The sequence below is a fragment of the Tinamus guttatus genome, unplaced genomic scaffold (genome assembly GCF_059628265.1).
Source record: "Tinamus guttatus ecotype Peru unplaced genomic scaffold, ASM5962826v1 Tinamus_guttatus_pri_ptg000060l, whole genome shotgun sequence".
In the NCBI taxonomy this organism is placed as follows: Eukaryota; Metazoa; Chordata; class Aves; order Tinamiformes; family Tinamidae; genus Tinamus; species Tinamus guttatus.
This window is the reverse complement of record NW_028288594.1, coordinates 4,358,733-4,378,051: the sequence shown is the minus strand read 5'-3', so window position 1 is coordinate 4,378,051 and position 19,319 is coordinate 4,358,733. Positions and strand designations below refer to the sequence as shown.

Sequence of the window (19,319 nt, the reverse complement as noted above, 5' to 3'; positions counted from 1 at the left end):
GATGACAAATACATGGTTTAGGAGGGGGTCTGACAAGGAAAAATTGGTGCTGAGTTGATCTAATTCCCTTTGCTAACAGGGTAATTGGCCTTATGGATAGGAGGGAACTATTAGATGTGAGATAACGACTATAGTTAGGCTTCTGGCACCATCTTGCATGATGCTGTCATAAGTCAGGGAAAGTGATGTAGATGAAGCTAATCCAGGGCAAGAGCAAAAGATGTGGGATAACCATGCCCAGGACAGTGAGTTTATATCAAAATGGAAGGATGCTCTGAGAGGGACTTCCCAAAAATGTAGGGAGCTGGTGAGTGGTCAGGTTAGATGGACATCTGACACAGTGACCTATGTATGACTCTGTCTTATAGCAGAGGTTGGGCAAAACGCTCAGATTCCTCTTCATCTCCTAAATACTTCAGAAAGCTCATTGTTCCTCCCTCCCCCCTCCAAAAATACTTCCAGATTGTTTTTTTTTTTCGCTTTTGTTAGATCTCCTTATTTATTTCTTTCAGAACAGAGACTCCTACTGCAAGAAATACTCCCATCTCTCAGGCAGGTACTTGTAGACTATGATCTGGCCATACTTTTTTTTTTTTTTTTTTTGAGAAACTTCACCCAGTCTTTTGCTCTATGCCAGGTTTTCCAGATCTCTGAGATGTAATTCTGAAGTGGTGTCAGCGTGCTTGTTAATGGCCTCGCTCACTTACACTGTGCTATAACAATCTGCTGAAGGCACCCCTGAATGTGAAATGTTTGCTGTTGCGGACTACCTGGGCTGTCCCTCCAAGCCGTGTGTTTGGCTGTCCATGGATGAGGTCTCTCGTGCGTGGCACGCCCGTGCTGGGGCTCTGCTGGCGTCTCCGGGCCCGCATCACCTATCCAGCGCTGCTCTCCTGGGGATGCTGGCTGCTCTCTAGCCAGCTCCTCTGCTCCTGGACCGCCAGGCGCGTGGGAGCGAGCAGCCTCGCATGCTCCACGCAGCCCACGGAGAGTTCCCCACAGCTCCGTGTTAGGGTGCCGAGGACACCCCTTCCCCCTCGTCCCGAAGGGCCACAGGGCACGGCCGGCGCTGCCGCCCGCCCGGGCCAGGGGCGGGCGCGGCCGCTGCCCGCGCCCCGGGGAGGCGGCGGGGCGGGGCGGGGCGAGCGCGGCGCTGCGCGGAGCCGGCGCGCGGCGCCTGCGGCAGCGGGACGCGCAGAGCGCAGCCCCGCCGCGACCCGCCGCCAGCCCCGCCGCGACCCGCCGCCAGCCCCACCGCCAGCCCCGCCACCAGCCCCGCCGCCGCCGCGCGCGGGGATGCGGCCCTGAGAGCTGCCCCAGCCGCCCTGCCCGCCGGGCCCGCCCCGCCGATGGACGCCTCGCTCCGCCAGGTAGGCAGCGGCGGCGGCGCCCGCCCGGCTGCTGCCCCCTGCCCGCGCAGCCAGAGCCGGGTGGCCGCGGGGCGCCGGGAGGGCTGAGAGGGGCGGTAGGGAGCAAGTCCTCATCCCCCGCCCGAGGCATCCCCAGGCTGTGGGGTGGCGGTCGCGGTGGCGGTGCCTGTGGCGCTGCTCTGTGCCGCTCGGGTCCCTCTGCTCGCCGTGGCTCAGCAGAGCGCGGCCGTGGTCGCCGGCCCAGGGAGCGGCCGTGGTCGCTGACCCAGCCGGGATGTTTCTGTGGACTTGCAGGATGCTCCGCTCCCCTGCGGGCTCACTGCGCTCCACTCCGTGAGTGAGCGGTGCCAGCCCGGGTGCTGCCTTAGCCCGATGAGCCCAAGTTTCACTTTTTATTGAGCGCTTGGATGCAGAGCGCTTTGTTTCTGAGTGCGCTCCGGGCCCAGCGTGGCATTTGGGAGCCCTTGTGAGGAGCTGGGTGTGTTGCAAGAGGCAGAGCCCCAGTGATGTGCAGCTCCAGGCACTCAGGCTGAGGGCTGCTTGCAAGGAGCAGAGAGGATTTGTCGCATGATAGTCATGGCTGCCCAGAGACTGCTCGCATGCTGCTTTAATCCCCTGGAGCGACTTAAGGGTCCAGAGCCTGCCCCTGCCTGTGTGTGCATGTCACAGCTCAGCCCGCTGCACGTGGCACGGGGCCAGGCTGAGCTGGTGAAGCATCGGGAAGCGTGCGATGTGAGCGAGCGTCCGTCTGATTCCTCAGCCTCCACAACGCCTCTGACCAGTCACCTTCATGGTGGTGGGCAGGGCGGGCGCCCCGGAGCCCCGCGCCTTCCCGCTGGATGGAAGCAGTGGTCCTGAGCGTGTCTGCAAGGACCCTTCCCTGGGTGCTGCGCAGGGCACTGCACCTCCCGCTGCTCGCAGGGGAAGTGGGGTGCAGCGTTAGGGCACGTGGCCCCGTGCTGCACAGGCCTCGCCGTCCTGGGTTGCCTCTCCCTGAACATACACACAGCTCGGGCCTGGCCAGGTGGTGGCTCCGCAGATGAGGAGTCTTCTCCCGCAGCGGGCGCGTGCGAGACTGGGGCAGCCCTGCCCTCACCGACCCCGCAGGCGCTGGTGTGCGGCAATGGCTCTGCAGGGTGAAGGTGCCGTCCTGGCAGCTGGACTTGGGTGAGCTCTTTGGCCAGGGTCCTGGCCTGTCCCAGAGTCACATCGGACACTTCCCGTCCCCAGTGGGTTTCCAGACCGTTAAACCCAATGTCTCGCCCTTGCCTTGCCCCGTGTATGATGAGGAATCTTGCAGGCCCGTGAAGCTGCCCGCTGTCGTGGAGTGGTGGAGCAGCTAATGGGCTCGGGCCTGCCCCTTCCCCCATAAAGCGCTTTCTTTATCAGAGCAGATGTTTTCCCAGATCCTGCCTCCAGTGGGGAAGGAGCGGCAGCCCCTCGGTGTCTGCACGCCTGGGGCTGCCCCTGAGGCCTGCACAGCACATCGCCGAGGATCATTGCAGCCATTAACTGATTAACCTGCAGCTCCTGGAGGCCTGGGCTGCCTGTATCTAATCAGATGGAGGCCAGGGCTTCCCAAGGGGCCTTTTCACTGGAGCATCTTCCCCTCTCCTCTATCAAGAGGAACCTCCTGGCCCTTTGCGATAGCCACTGAGGAACACGAAGCTCTAAGTGCCTGATGGAAGTCGGAGATTGGAGAGGGGCTGCCCAGAGACACGTGGCTCAGCCAGGCAGCAGCGCCCAGCAGGGAATCACACAGTTGTCCAGCTTTGCCTGTTGAGGCAGTTCTGCTGTGAAGTGGAGGAAAGGGGATTGCCAGGGTAGGGTTAAGGGATAATCTTGAAGCCATGGGCAGAACTACGTCTTCTGTAAATCACGGGCTTAAATCTTCTCCGGTGAAGGAAGGAGGCCTGGGCTGGAGAACCAGGGCAGGCACGCGTGGGAAAGCGTCAGGCTCCGCGCTCTGCAGGACCGGCACTGGGGATGGGAGGGGGAATATGGCTTCCCTGGAGCAGGAATGCTTGGCATTTTCTGCACCCTGGCTGCTCTTCCTCTTTCTCCATGGGGGGCTCTTGGTGGGAGGGCAATGCCTGAGCAGAAGGGAGTTGCTCCATCTCCTTCTCCTGCAGTAGACGCCAAGCTTGTCCCAGGGGACACGTGTCATCCCTAACAATGAATAGCTTAAACACCAGTTCATTGCTATCCTTGCTTTAGCAGGCTCCCATCCCATGTTCACAGCATTCAGATACCATGCTGAGAGATGTGCTAAGTGTCTGGGGTTAGATGGGGGTGCTGCGGGTCTTCAGAGCTACTCTGATTCCTCCTTCTGTGTGGTGGAAACCAAATAAGTTTTTAAATCTTTGAAGTTTATCTATGGTAAGTGACTTGATGGTTAACGGGTCGACATCATTATCGTCTTGGCTCTGGATGGGAAAGGGGATGGTTTTGGCTGGTAGTGCCAGCTTTACACTGCTGAAGGGCTTCCCCTGGGCCATGGGCTGCCAGCCCCGGGGAGCTGGCAGGGTGCTCACTGCTCGTGCCTTCCCTGCTGCGTCCAGGGGGAGGCTCCAACTTCAGAGAAGACCAGATTAGAAAGTCTTGGTCCTCAGCAAGTGGCAGCACCCACAGACGTAGCTGTAGCGAGTCCTGTGCAGGGTGTCTCACAGATGTGATGGAGGGTGCCCTTCCTTGAGCAGGGTGCGCCGAGTGGCAGCGCATCGAGCTCTGCCAGCGCCTTTCCTGGCTGCTGCGGTGAGTCCTGTGCCCAGACTGGGAGGAGGGGCCCTGGGGCTGCGGTGGTGGATGAGAGTTTCCCTGTGAGCCTGGAGTGTGGGCAGGATGTGGGGTGACACAGAGGATGTGACTCGCTCTCCAGTTCCCCCTGAGGAGCAGGAATGCCGAGGCCAGGGTTAAAGGAGACACTGCTCCCATCCCACCCCTTTCTGCTCTCCCGTTGGAGTGACCAGCTGGCACAGTCCCACGGCCAGTCCAAACCAAGCAGTAGCATCTGCTGGATTGCAGGCACCATCCTCTTTCTGCTCCTATGCTGCTGGCCTAGAAATGTTGGCTTTGCAAGGCTTAAACAGTTTTCCTCATTGCTTTTTTGATAAAATGATAAGCTTTTCATCTATGTTTTAAAATAAGCCCCAAGTCCTTAAGCTTTCTGAGGAGAGGAGAGAGGGCAGGGGATCCTGTGCTGCACGGCCATGGTGCTCTGTGCTGTCCTCCCTCCAGCTTCATCTTCCCATGCCGTCCCCATTCTCCCCGGCACAGCCTGCCTCTTCCCTGCGGCCGGGCGCAGCGGCCGTGGAGGTGAGCAGAGGAGCCCTGATCCCCAGGGACATGTCACAACTGTGCAAGCATCCGAACCACCTTCTCAGCCCCAAGCTGAGGCAGCATGGGGAGAGCAAGCACCTGGCTCTGCAGGTGTGACGACTGCTCCATGTGAATGGGATGTGAGTAAGAAGCACTGAAGAGGCATCTTTGCAACCCTTCTTGGTGCAGTTACTGCAGCTCCCAGCTGGGACAACGTTGTGCTCAGAGTGCTGCCACTGGGGTTTCTCTCTGTGGTAGCTGCAGGACTGCTCTGATTTTTGGTTGTGTGCTGCTCTCGCCTGCTTTGGGCTCTCAGGGAAGCTACATTCTAATGCTTCTCTCACTGGCTCACTCAGGGATGAGTCTCCCTGGGGAGCCCAGCTTATCATAGGCGAGGAGGGCTCTTATGTGACATCCTGGATTAAGTTTCTCAATAGCTTGTTTGCCTTCCCCACGCTCCCTCTAGTTCAGAGAAGGTGGAGTTCCTGTGAGAGAAGGGAGTGTGGCCGGATGTCCCGGAGAATCCTTCCAGCATCTCTTTCCGTTCCAGACGCTCTTGTCTGGAATGAGGGAAATGGTTCAGCTGATTTAGATGACACTGACCATGAGTGACATGCTGTCTTTCCAGATAACAGTGAGCCGAGTGCCCATGTGTTAACAAATGTTAGCTTTGGAAATGCCGTCTTGGAAAGAAATGCTAGATAGGGGCTGCTCCACCAAGGGTTCCCACCAAGCTGCTTTCTTCCCCTGAGCATCACATGCTTTGTTGACTTTCCCTGAAAGCCTCCCCTTAGTTTAGCGAGAATATTTGACCTCTTAGAAAAGAGGATCTCAAGAGATTGGGAAAAGAAAAAGAAATGCTGACCATCGCATGCGTGCTGAGTCTGTACACTTGAGGGTCACTGAGTGGACACCAAGCAAAGCTGTTTAATTAGTTTGCATGGTGCAGTTGAAGAGAAGTGTCACTGACCTTGAAGATTTCTGTGGTACTGGCGTAGCACTGACATTCCCATACACAGAATCCTCCATCTCCCCAAACCCTTCAGAGCAACAAGCAGCCAGAGATAGGTAGAAGTGACCCTTTCTCCCTGTTCTGGAGCAGCGACTGCAAGAAGAAAGCTCTTGCACAAAAGGTGACAGGGAGAAGTGTCTGTGGAAGAGAAGGAGCCCTGTTCACTCTGCCCTTAGGGCGTTTGTCTGGAGCCCGGCTTCCGTAAGCTCTGCCCTTGTCACATCCTATAAGTGAGTGACGCTGGGTGGCTCAGTTGCGGGATGGGAGCTTCCACATGAAGCAGTGCCACATCTCTGCTGACCTGCCTGCGGCTGCCCTCTCACCACCTTCAAAACCACCTCGTACAACTCTAGTTTCACTTCTTGCCTCACTTTTTTTTTCTTCCACATAATAATTGCAAAAATTGCACAATTTCTCATTTCCCATTTTACTTTAAGGAAAATGCGTGAGCTATTTAAATGTGATCATTAAGACTGAAACTGCGGTTCTGTGGGTCAGGGAGTTTATAGTTGAGTTTCCCTCAGCTGTGCTATTCTGTCTCCTCGTTTTCATCCAAGATTGCATACTGCTCAGTAGTGTTGAGAGCGGTGGCCCAGGAAGTGTGCCTGTGAACCCTGTTGTACCTCTTGGTTGCTCTCTGGGAAGAGTCCTGGACATCGTTGTACACAGTGCTTGGAGTCAAAACTCAAACCAGCTGTAAAGGGCCACTAAATAGGATGGGTAACAATTGCACAGGCCTGTTCTCGCTGCAGCTAGGACCCAGGGTGTGCCAATCTGCACATCTCCTCCTCAGGGCCCTCTGGGGGAAAGTGGCAGAGAGGAGCAAGCTGGAGATACAAGGAACAGCAGCAAGAGTCTCCTGGCAGCTCCAGGCCCCTCATCCTGTAGCCTTCCATCCACATCTACTCGCTTCCGTGGCTCCTGCCATCGTTGCATCTGCTGCTGCCACGGCACTAGACACAAGCCAAGTTGGCTGTTCCTCGTCTGAGGCTCTGACCCACCTAGAGTCTCTAGAGTGAAGGGTCTCTCTGCCTTGCGCTGCTTGGCACAATGTTCAACGGACTCTTGGGTGCCGTCATTATAATTGCAGTAATTATCATAGCAAATAAACCACTGGTGTTGCCTCTCTTAGGTGGCTGATCCCTATCTTTTATGAGAAGGTGTGAATCCAGGCTTGGGGCCATGGCCAGGGCTGTGTATTAGACACTCATTTATTGAAGAAGTTCTTCTTACCCACGTATTGAGCCAAAAAGTGAGGTTTAGCTGAATCACATTTTCTGGAAAACTTATTTCTGGAGGATCCCCCGCTTCTTGCAGTTTCTTGAAGTGGTTACACAACCGTACTTTAAAATAGATCCTGTTTCATTTCTAAAGGGAATTTGTCTGGCAGCTACATTGATTCTCAGGTCCCGCTTTTTTTTCTGCTCTGCGAGAACCATTCATCCAAAATATCTCCTATCTCTGCAAGAAATGGTTCCTCAGCACCAGGTAGCCTCTGCGTCTCTGTCAAGGGAGCACAGCGGTGGTTTCAGTACTACTGGCAGTGCAGCCTCCATGGCAGGGTTAGCGAGGAGGGGTTAGGTGATTTATTCAGAGACTGGGATGAGGTTCGCAACCCATGCTGGGCCACATGCTGCCAGGAGCCCACTGCTATCAGTGTCTGGGCTAGATAGGGTAGCCCAAGCTCTGGCAAATCTGCATAATGACATTAGCATTTTCACAAGTATTTTTGCATTATAAGGCATCTTTCTGATTAGCAGGAGAGTCTGTTTCATGGATTTTCTTTGAAGAGCCTTTTTCTCACACCCAAACTTACCAAACCTTACTCCTGTTCATCCATCCAAGACTTGCTTTTGGGGCAACTGTGTGTCCCAGGAGCCATTAAGTCCTCCGTGGGTCTGTGGCTTCTCTGTTTTGCAGTGTTCCCCGCAGTCCCCACTGACCCTTCAACCTGACTGCAGTCTAATCCCATTTTGCTCAAACGAGTGGATTGGGGAATCCACATTGCTCTGATGGTCTCATCTTTGCCGTAAGTTACTGATCTACCAAACGCTGGCATCTGCTAGTGTTATAAGCACTACTTTTGATTCTAGGTCCTTGGTGGAAATACTAAATAGCAGTGGCCCCTGTGTCTGCAGAGTTTTGTTAGAAACTCCTTCGCTCAGATATGACTTCCCCCATTCATAACATTTTTTTCTTCCAAGCTCTCTTATTGCTTTCTAACCCATTTGCTCTTTACGGGCTGTCTTTTATCAGATTACTACTTCTCACATGGTAAATGCCATGAAAGCCTATTACTGTTCTGTTTATCAGTTATGTTTGTAGGCTAGTCAAAAAATGAAGAACAAAAAGTCTGTTTGACTAGCCTTCTTTCCACATGTTGACTGGCATTGAAAATGATTAAGGCTGGATTATTTTTAAATTGAAAAAGCTGAGGGAAAAAAAAAAAAACTTTATTTTCCAGAGAGCTGTCAGACTCAATAACCTTTGGTTACTTGCTGTAATCCTGTTGTAGTCCTCATGTACACTCTGCACTTCCAGTCTCTTGGAATTTCCTCAGCATTACCAGAATTATCAAAAACGAATATCTGCTGGTGGGAAACTTTATTGGACAGATCTCTGAGAAATCTTGGACTTGTTGATTTTTCAAATGTTTTACATCCTTTCTACCTATTGATATATGGAAAAATATTTCATCATGTCCTTGTGATTCAAGAGGGGTACTTTCCAGGGAATTTTTCCTGGGATATTTATTCAACACTCCGCATTTCTCCACTGTTATTCACAATGCTGTCCTCCCTGTCTAGTAACTGGATGGTTCTAGCAGCAGGACATCTTTATCGCCACTGACTTTAGAAGAGGAAATAGTGAAACATGGATTCTACTGCATTTATTATTTCCCAACCTCTGATTTATGTGGGTTGCTTCCTCCTTTTCTGCCACTTTCACTCTTATTTGAAATCAGCTGAAAGTCCATCCCTATTCAGAGGCACTTTATTTGCTTCCTTTGAGGAGTTTGAGCGAAGAACGGGAAGGATGATCAAGCGCCAGGAAATCGTCACATGTGAAGAGATTGAAAAACCTGAGAATATTTTATTAGTGAAATGATAAATAGGTCAAGGCATGATAAAAGAGCAGAAAATAATGGATGAGACAGAGAAGGTGGACTGGAATCTTCTGTTCCCCCACCTCTGAGTACAGGGAAAAAAAAGGGATTTTCTGCTTCACTGGAATGAGACTGATTGATTAATAATGTACTTTTTCCATATAATGTGGGTTTAGATGGTAGAATGCCACATGGCAATTAATTACTGTGGTCAAGGATGTGGCAAGATGCAAAAAGGTAGTGGGACATGCCAATTTATACTTACTACAGATATTGCAGAAGAAGTACTGATTCAAGGCTGTCGTCTGAGATTTTTACCAAATGCACAGCCTGGTGGCTGCTTGGAGGCAGGGTTCTGGCTGCTCTTTGGTGGACGTCTGCATCCTCGTGGTTTTCCAAGGCCTTCAGCTCTCCCGTGGAGGAGAGCATGTGTTCCTTGAATGTCATGCTGGACTCTGCAGGAATGCCTCAGGTTTGAGCTGGGGATGGAGAAAAGGCAACACCATTGATGTCTTCTGCTACACATGGTCAGCTTGCTGCCATCTACAACAGGACAGACAGAAATTCCACTGCTGACTTTCCTCTGGTTTATATTACAACACTTTTCCTGCTTGAAATGTTCACACCCGGCCATGGACAGTGCCACCAGTGACAGAAATGGTCATTCTCTGCCCTCTTTGCCTTATGACCCACCAGCTCAGGTGCTGCCAGATGGCTTTTTTAAAGGGGAAGCTGTGAGGGCCTGGGGTGCCTTGGGCACAGCTTGCCCTAGAGACCAGTGGTTTCTCCAGGAGGCTGTCCCTCAGCTGCCCATCAGCCCTGCTTCAGCTGTGAAGCCTTGGCCAAATTTGAGAGAGGGAAGGACCTGCAAGGAAATTGCCTTATGGTGGGTGCACTGGATGGTGAGGAGGCTGAAGGTAACATTTAAGCTGCTTAAGGGGGTGTCTTTTTCACTTGAATTTTCAGCAGTCAGCTGGTCAATGAAAGCTTTACTGTGGTTAGGCTGGAATTTTGGATGTGTCACGTTGTCTTCTTTCTGTCTAGTCTTCTACAAAGAAGGTATGGGAAAAATCAGTTTGTTGTGAGGTGCTGAGTGTGTTCAGGATCTGCAGGAATCTAGGCTGTGGCCTATGGAAAGGCTTGTTTTAACTGAAGTCCTAGATGGGGAACCGCTGATAAGCGGAATAGCAGGGAGCAAATCGTTTCAAAGTGAAGCCTGGAGAGCACTGGCTGTGAACCTTGGAAGGAGGCATGTGTGCTACCTCCTCTGCTCTGTCACCTTTCCTCTGTTGCCCTGATGGCCAAGGGGAGCCTTGAAGCATGTGAAAATGGCTGGGATCCATTCCCTCTGCTCCCAAGGCAAGGAGCTGGTGCGGCTGCTGCAGGGGGTAGATGCTCCTCTGGGTGGAGGAAGCGTTAGGCGCTAGGCTGTTCCTGGGGGATATGTGAGGTAGGGAGGTGTGCAGGGGAACGAAGAAGAGGCTGTTCAGCAGCCAAGCTGTGGGAGGAGAGGTGCAGAACAGATGGGAGGGGGAGGCGAAGGAGGGGCGGGAATCGGTGCGTGTACATCAGTGACCAAAAGTGACACACTGCTCTCAGTTTAGCTCCTTTCCCTGATGCTGCTATTCTGCAGAGCTGCTGGTGTGCTGTGGGCTTTGCTCCTTAATTAGTAAGGAATGGGACTGCTAATTGGCAGAACTCATCTGAGTCAGGGACCAGCTGGGCTGCTGCTTGCTGTGCTCAGCTCTGCCTGCCGTGCTGGCTCTAAGGGTCGGCCCAGGCGCAGCGGCTACTGGGTTAGGGGTCCGCTGGTCCTTTGCCCGTGGAGCCCAGCCCCTTCTAGGTCTGTAACATGTCACCCTTCTACCTTAGGAGAAGTAGCTGTGAGGGGGTTGTTTTTTGTCTGCTTGTTTGTGTTATTCCTGCTGTTGCAGGTCTTTGCCTTCCTCCCAACTGCTCTGTGTTGGTTGCTGGTAGTTCAGCTGTTGCTGCTTCTGTCTTCTCTCCACCTGTGGCCGCTGGACTCTCTCTGCTCTTCCAGCAGCCACTCAGGTGGCTCCTGCTGATCAAAGATGACCTAGGGACTGGCTGTGTGACTTAATTTCAGCCTGATCTCAGAAAAACAGCAAGGTTGCATTCTTCCCCTATGGATCTAGGGTGTCATAGGCCCCCCTCCCCACTAATTTTACATCCATTAGCTAAGTCTCTCTATATCTATCCTATCACTTATTCATGATCATCTAGATCAATCTGTTGAAAAGTGCATTTATTGAAACCTGACCCAGGCTTTGTCTGGATTGCAAGGGCCTTTCTAGCCCAACCTCTCCTGCATGGTCTGCAACCACAAAGCCCATTGAGGCCGTGAAGAAAGCAGGCTTAGTGCAATGCTGCTTCCAAGCCTAGGAGCATATGGATGTATCATCAGGAAAAATGTGAGGTTTGCAAGCCTGCACAGCTGGGGCAGGTTGTTCTCACACCTGAGAAGGGGGTTTCCAGAAGATGGGAGCTCCTGGGTAGTAGCAGTAAAGGCTGGAGGGCAGTCCAGGCTACAGCAGTCTCAGGAGAGCAGGGGTATGACTAGTTTCTTGGGTCCTGTGTCTTTGCAGAGCAGTGACTTGCTGATGGTCAATCTCTGAACTTGTTTCCTGCTGCTCCCAGTGCTTTCCAAGCCCATGAGAGCTGCTGGCCTGAGGTGGTTGGGGATGGGGAAAGCAGCTCCATGCAGGGCCGCATGGACCGGTGAAAGCACCGTCAGGGACCAAGTCCTGAGTTTTGTCCTCTGACACTTAGCCTGCCTTCAGCAGCACGACAGCAGATGAGGAAGGTCCACTTGTTAGTGGCTACAGGCTCTGCATTAGTGCCCGGCTGTTGTGCTGCTGCAGGCAGCGTTGTGCACTGTTTGTTCCCATCTAAGCCCTTTCCCAGCCGAATGGCACGCGAGATCTCCCTTTGCCTTTCCGTGCTAACAGTGTGCTGCGATGCAGATGCAAGCGTGTGGATGCAAGAGAACTCCTGCAATCAATCACTCTGCAAAAGGCACACAAGGCAAAGAAAACTGCAGCTTCATTTCATTTCCTGATACTATGGTTGTCAGGAAATTTTATTTTTTCCCATGTTTAGGACCCCAAAGTGGCAGGTGTTATGCAGACAGAGAAAAATGACATTCTAGCATTTCTTGTCCAAGACGGTAAGACGAGAGAGAGTGAGGCAGAACATATGAAATGCTGTTCTTGGTGTGCCAGCAGCTTTATTTTCTAAATTATAGCTCCCTGTTCCGAGATCAGTTTTCAGGATTATGCTTTGCTGTGTGCTTTGTGGTAAGACTAGTTCATGGGCAGATTGTCATTGAGGCCATGGGAATTATGATTCTGGTCTCTGAGTGCTGTCTTGACATCCAAGTGACCTACCCTATGGACAGGAACTTGGGACATTACTACATTTTTTTTTTTCTTTCAGTAGCTGCTGTTGTTACTCCATTTAAAAAAAAAAAAAAAAAAAAAAAAAAAAAGATATGCTCTTGCTTAAAGAAGGAAGTGGTAGGGGAAAATCTATTCTCATTATATAGGGAGTTCAAATTAACTATACCATCAGTGTTTAACTGGATTTATTCAATTGAAAGCAATTACACAAAACCCTTACTCTGCTGTTCTTCGCTGTTTTCTAAGGTGGCAAATGAAGGAGTGCTTGTTGCTTCATCTTGCTAGATTGCTGTGGATGCAGCTGAGAATTTCTGCCTCCCCGAGGTCCTTCCTCCTTGTGGGAGGAAAGCCAGGCCTTCCAGTCATCTGTGCTGCCCGCAGGAGCCCAGACCTAGGAGAGCGGCGCGTTGCTGCCCTGCAGTGCAGGGCCGTGCTCCGTTTCCCTGCCCTGGGTTGTCCCTGGGAAGTTCAGGCTTGCAGCCTGGCAGTTCCTGGAAGTTTTCTGCTCAATTTAATCCTTTCAACAGATCAATGAAATGTATGGTGCTGGGGGAGAGGGCAGTGATGTGAGGGCAATCTCTCTGGTGTTGCCATCTGTTCCTGTGTTTAGTCAAGACTCCTTGGGGAATTTCAGGTTTAGAAGAAAGGGCTGATGAAAGGAGAGGCACTAAAGCAAACTCAGTCTTTCAGGAAATAGGGTCTATGCTGGGCAGAAGTTAAAATAATGATGTGCTCTGTGGTTCCTATTCTGGCTACCTCAGCAAAATGTTCCTTTTGGAACAGTGTGGATGGATGCAGATTTTGGACTGGGCAGAGACAGTTGTTGTTGTAAAGCCGTGTAGCACTGAAGTAAACTGCAGAAGAGTTTGTGCAGCTGAGCGTGGGATTTCTGCCCTGTTGCCTTGTGCTCTTTGGTGAACATAGGAGGATCTGCCATAAGCGTGTGGGATATGGTGCAATACTGTATGGAAGAACTAGGGCTCCTTCTGCTTTTGGAAGTACTCTTGCACGTGGACCCTTGCTGGGAAAGGAGACCGGGTCAGTCTGGACTTCCTGATAATTTCTATGTGCCTGAAATACCGGCGGGTTCTCATGCCATCAGCTCTCCTTCCCTCCAGACTTGCTTCTGGCTCAAGGAGTGGAAGGTGTAGCAGGGTGTCCCCTTGCTCCTGGGGACAGACGGCACAGGGTGTGTGAGCACCCCACGCTGTCCCGGCTGACACGCGCGTGTGCCCACGTGCATGTCCTGGCACCCAGGTGCAGCACAGGGGGAGGTGAGGAGCTTGGCTCCCCATTGCACTGCACTTTCCTGCAGTGTCCCCTCAATCTCCTTTTGGGTTATTGCTGGTTGAAGGTACTGAAAAGCACTGTTGGCAATTAATGTTATAGTATTAGAAAAGATTTCCTTTCATTCTCCGTCTGTTGGAAACTCCAGGATAGACTCAAGTTTCTGATGCTGACTCTTCTCCCTTGATCCTGTGCTGGAAAATGCCTCTAACCTGTCAGTGAAAATGGCATAAAACTTCTAACACATGTTGCTTGTCACGTATTTGCGCAGAGTTGTCAGAGTGTGATTTGGAAAATGGATGATTTCTAAGCAGCAAGGTCTTATTCAGGTGACTTGAGACGCTTTTATTCAAGCATCAAGAGTTTCAAAAAAAGCCTGTGAGTGTCGGGAAGGCCTCTAGTATGCTTCCTCAAATTAAGTATTCAATGCGTGGTTTACCGGCAATCTGGGAGCTTGAATCTGTGTCCTTGACAAAATGTTTTTCTGTTGCAATCACTCACTGTCCATGAGGGCTGAGCTGCGTGCATCCTCTTTGCATTTGGGTAGTGACTGCGTGCACTCATGCTATTCATTCACGTGGTGAAGGGAAATTAATTTGACTGAAAACTAGAGGAAAGCTCTGCAGTAAAGCTAGAACGATGTGGACTTTTTTTTTTTTTTAATATTTACTTTTAAATGTCATGAAAATCAATTCCTTTACTGAGAGAACTGAAATTTGGCAAATAGATATATTTTTCTATTTCTAAGGATAATCTTGGGTATTAAAGTAGCAAGAGGTTGATAAAATAAAACATTAAAAACAGAATTCGTGTGCTACCTTGTGCGATGTGATATGGAAATGATATTGTATTTCTGCAAACTCAGTAAGCCCCATAAGCAATGAGCTAATGGTGCTGAAGGGATTAAGAGGATGAGAAGGGCTTTCATAATCAATATCTTAGGGATAGAAAACAACGTAGGAAGAAAGTAGGCTCAGGAATCAATGAAAAATAGGATGGCCTTAATGTTAGTCGGTGGTTCAGCGCTTTAGCCCTTTTGACTATCTCTGTAAGCAGTTTATGTGACTTCCACAGGAAGATGCGGGACGGATTGGCTTGCAGTACTTCAAGTGCAGTTTGATGTTGCACGTAGTTCCACACAGCCCCTTCCCGTGGCAGCCGACAGCAGCACGGGTCTACAGCGATGCCGGCGGGCCTGTTGGTTCCCACAGAGCTGTGTTGGGTGCCGAAGGGGCTGCTGGCCCGTGGAGGGTGGCTCTTGTGCAGTGTGTGGACAGGATGGGGATGGTGCGGTTGGACAGCCTCCCGAGTTAGTGCTTGTAGATCTGCATCTCTCCTGTTCGCTATCTGTGAGGGCTGAGTAAGCGCCTCCTATCACCTTAATCTAGGTGCTGAGGTTCGGTTACTGCTTCCCTCTGGAGAAGGTGTTGGTTGGGCAGGTTGGGCTGTTTCCTGGGCCTTTGCACTGCTCTGCAGGTGACAGACCTTTCAGTAAACCCACTGCATTTCACAGCCCTTTTTTTCTGGGCAATGCTGAATGGATGCTTGCTTGTGTAACCTGCTTTGGGCCAGGTCCTGGGGAAAGACCCATCCATGTATTTAAGAAGACACTGCCTGCACGTGAGAGACCTGCTGCAGCTTGAGACCATACTCCACCAGGAGGAGGGTCTGTGCCTGGCAAATGTCTCAGACACGCTTCTGACCTCCAGCTTGTGCTTTTCTTTAATTTCTTCTTGTCTGGCTTGGTAGAATTTAAGCTGAGGTGAGTGGTTGTTCTCAGCCGGGCATGTGCTGGCTGCCATCCTAACTGTCCTGCAGTTGTGGTGTGGCTGGGAGAAGAGGGAAGGGGAGGTCTGACCTATGCAGCCTGGACCAGGTTGTTGGAGGACCAAACTCGGGTAGTCCTTGGTCCCACTGCAGGGTGTAAGTTGGGTGAGCATAGCAATGTGCTAAAATAACTTTGGTCTGTGTGACCTTTTTATTAATTTTTCCAGACAACCAAGTAAAATTTAGGTATGCATACATGATGATAGAGGTGTCCTGGTGCAGCACCAGTGCATCACTGACTCGCATGACATCATCCATCTACTGACCTGGCCATATTTTTAGATGACCAGAAAGTTCTAAAGTTCTTGACTGAAACTTGAACTTTTTTAACTGCCCCCCACCCCTGTCTCTCATGCCCAGTTACCATCCATTAAAATTGCATTTTGAACCCTTCTTTTTTTTTTTTTTTTATTTTTTTTCCCCTGTTGCTTTGTCCCAGGAGTTCTTATCAGCAAGCTAGTTTCAAATGCTAACTTAATGGTAACTCTTAAATCTGTTTCTTGACTGCAGATCAATGTAATGTGTAGAATCTGACCTCTGCAGTACACTTTGCAGCTGGAATTTTTTGATATGGTGAAATGCCAAACTTTGAATTCTGTTCACGTCTTTATCCTGAATCTTCCCCCCAGCACAGATTTTTTTGCAGCAAAATGCACTCATCCTTTTCCATTTGACACAGCCTTTGCTTGCGTGTCAAGGTCTTGAAACACAAGGATGAGAATTGCCCTCAGTTCAATGCAAATACATATGTTACCAGAAATCTGCCCTGTGCTTGGGGTTGTCCTGGAAGGCATTGAGCAATTTAAGCTGCTGCAGTGTGAGACAGTGTTCATACATCAGGGTCTGGTATGAGAAAGCACTCAAGCCATGGCCTTTACTCAAGGAGACTCTTGCAGGAGAGGCAGGCACACAAAGCTCTGTGAGGTCCACTTCGCTTTTGCCGGTCATGTGTGGAAACATTTTGACCTACAGTGATGTGTGGGTGTATGAAACCATAAACATGCTTTATTTATGGGGTTTTTGTTGGTTATTCTTGCATGACTTCTGATGACCGGTTATTCTAAATTTGAAAATATTTAGACAATCTAACCCACTACTCTGAGCATTTGTATCTTTCCATGACTCTGTCAACAAAAAATGATGTTTCCTTTGCTTGTTCTCTGGCTAAAGTTAATTAAAAATATTTCTCTGTATCATGTTATGTTTTTCTAAAAAAAAAAAAAAAAAAAAAAAGTTGAAACTGTTTTTGCTGAAAACATAGATGTGATTTCTTAAAACCTTTAAGCAGTTGTAGTCTGGAAGTAGCTTCTGAAGACTGCAGCTTCCTTCAGGCATTCCAGGTGTTTTCACCCAGTGTGCAGCTCCCATGGGCTCTAATGGGAGGTGTTCTGTTTTTTTGCAGGGAGCCAGGGTATGGCTGCGGGAGCCGGACCAGCTGCAGCCATGCACCGTTGCCTTGTGTGCCGATGGAAATGTGCTCTTCACCTCAGATTATGGCAAGGTAAGTGAAATTCTGGATGCGGGCTACAACCTCAAGCAAAAAGCTTCAAGACGACTGCCTTGGTCTTGCATGAGTCTTATGTTGAAAGGAGATTTATTAATTGAAACTCTGCTCTCTTTGTCTGAAGAGTGACCTGGCTGTGTCACAGACTGTGCCAAGGGTCTAAGGCAGATGAGAAGGAAAAGGTGTTATTTCTTTATCTATATTACAGAAATTCAGATGATTCTTCAAACTCTTACCTGGTGACAGGGGGAAGGGGAATTAGGACTGAGTGGAGGCACAAGTCTAATCAGGACGTGGGTTTTAGGTTTTTTCTCCGTTAAATCTTAAGGTCAGAAGGAACCACAGGGCTGAAGGAGCATGTGCTTTAGGGTTTGTGCAGGAAAAGCACATGGTGATCGCTGAAGGGCTTTCCTCAGTGCCCTCTACAGCAGCTTTCCTGTGTGCTTCTCATTTTCCTTCTCCACAGCTTGATGGCTGTAAGAGGGTTTGGTTGTCTTATCTCAATGAAAAAACAGATGTAAACATCTGCATTTTATTTAGCTTGGATAGTTGGTCCTTCTTAGCCTCCCTGAATCTGGAGTCCCCATGTTTGTTCTGGCCCAGTGCTGGGGTAAGATGCCCAATCTTATGCTTCAGGGTTTTTGCCATTAACCTGTAGGAATATTTTTCTTCTTGGTGCACAAATGAATGGATATGTTCAGTTCTTTGCATAGTTTTCTTTGCAAAAAATGCATTGTCTCTTTGAGTCATTCATTGTCTTCCCTTTGATGCTTTTAAGCTGCCTGGGCAGTTCCAGTCAAATGCAAGAGGGGGCTAAGAGGTCTCACAAGTACTAGATTCTTATACATTTTCTGCTCTCTTCCTCTGTGTTTTCCAAAAAAAAAAAAAAAAAATTCCCCAGGTCCTTCCTCTGAACTGTAACACAAACTCAGCTTTTAGCTTTGTAGAACCATCAGAGAGACCTGAAGGGCTGCAACCGTATGAGGGGAAAAAAAAATCAGTAGCAGATTTTTGCTTCCCTAGAAACACCTTGAGCAACAAATCTTTCAGAAATGTGACTTCACAGAATCACTGAATGGTTAAGGTTGGAAGGGACCTCTAAGAAGAGGAAATCTTTGGCTGTATTGTGAGGTCCCCCTGTGATCTTTGATAGCTTGTCTGAAGACTGCAATTTCTTGTTGCGTTTCTTCCCAAATCAATAAAGGTTGCTTACTGATGTCTATCTGTCTGCTTAAATATCAGCTGTTGGTGGGGAAAAGGGCTATTTCGGAGGTCTTGCTCTTCCAGGTCTGCTGAGAGACCAGTTCACGTGTGTGCTCTCAGTTGCTTCAGGCAAGATGGGCTAGTCTAGTTGGCCTGCTGCTGAGGCCAGGCTGGGCAGGGCTAGAGGTGATGCTTCTCCAAACTGCCCTGCTCTAAGGGTGGAGGGATCATTGTGCCTGGTTGTGCTGGTGTCTCAGAAAGCTCCAAGCTTCTCAAGAAAAGCCCTCCTGGTGAAAGGAGATGCAGAACTAGCATCATCTTACACACCTGTCTCCAGGCCCCAGATGCTTCCTGCAACTTGATGATATGGAGAGAGGAAGCCTGTCCCTACCATGGAAAACAGATCAAAAGTCAGCCCTTTCCCAGCACCATGGAAGTCCTGAAACCTCTTCTGCATGCCATGTGTGATCCCCTCCCAAATCCTCATGGGGCTGAAGGCTTCCTGAGGAAGCCCCTTCCTGAGGAAGGCTGAGCTGCTGGTAGCGGGGGAGATGGGCAAGGGCAGTGGGTGAACTTCCCAGATAAGCAACCCCCTGGTCTAGGCCAGGGTGTCTGTGTGGCATCCAATTCACTCCGCTTCAAGAATAAGTTCCCCTGTGTGGTGCTCCTGACCGGAGGGTGCCAATCCCACCTTTTCACCCACCTTTGCTGCACTCCTGCCAGAGCAACATTTAATTCTCTGTGGATCAGGACCAGATGCTTTTTCAGGGAGTTGAGTGGTTGTGTAACCCCCCTTAAGAGGCTCAAGACAGATGCTGGTCTACTCTCCAGTGTTTAAGATCATTTTGCTCTTTCTGAGGGTCCCATATTCTCCTGTGCTTTCTACAAGAGCAAATGCACAAGCTCTGACTCTGCACAGTTATTTTTTGTGAGTAGCAAACTCTTGGCACAGGTGCTGTTAACTACCCCGTGTCTCTGTGATTGTTTGTGCACTCAGCTCTTTTTTTTCCCTAGACATTTTCTTAATGTTTTTCTTTGGGCCCAAATGGCCACAAGTGCTGACAGTGCAGTGGTAAATGAGTAATTGCAAGGAAGATATAAGGAAAGATCATACCATACCATTTTGGACTTGTCCCCTTCCAAAATTTGCCCAGGTCAGCAGGGAAGAGCAGCAGGCAGGTTTGCTGCCTCATGGTTTGACGATGCTCTAGTGGTTTTACTGCTGACGGAGTCCAGTCCATGCCATGTCTTTGCAGCTCAATCTCTGCTCTGA

At 50.2% G+C, this 19,319-nt stretch overlaps 1 protein-coding gene across 1 annotated transcript in view; it reads left to right on the top strand.

Annotated features, from left to right (window-relative positions):
• The first annotated feature begins 1,349 nt into the window (after window positions 1-1,349).
• LOC104566030 (unconventional myosin-X-like) overlaps window positions 1,350-19,319 on the top strand; it is an 87,515-nt gene continuing 69,545 nt past the window's right edge. Inside the window, exons 1-2 of the mRNA XM_088540360.1 lie at window positions 1,350-1,370; window positions 16,742-16,840. Of these exons, the coding sequence (XP_088396486.1) occupies window positions 1,350-1,370; window positions 16,742-16,840 (120 nt within the window). The remainder of the gene's footprint in view (window positions 1,371-16,741; window positions 16,841-19,319) is intronic.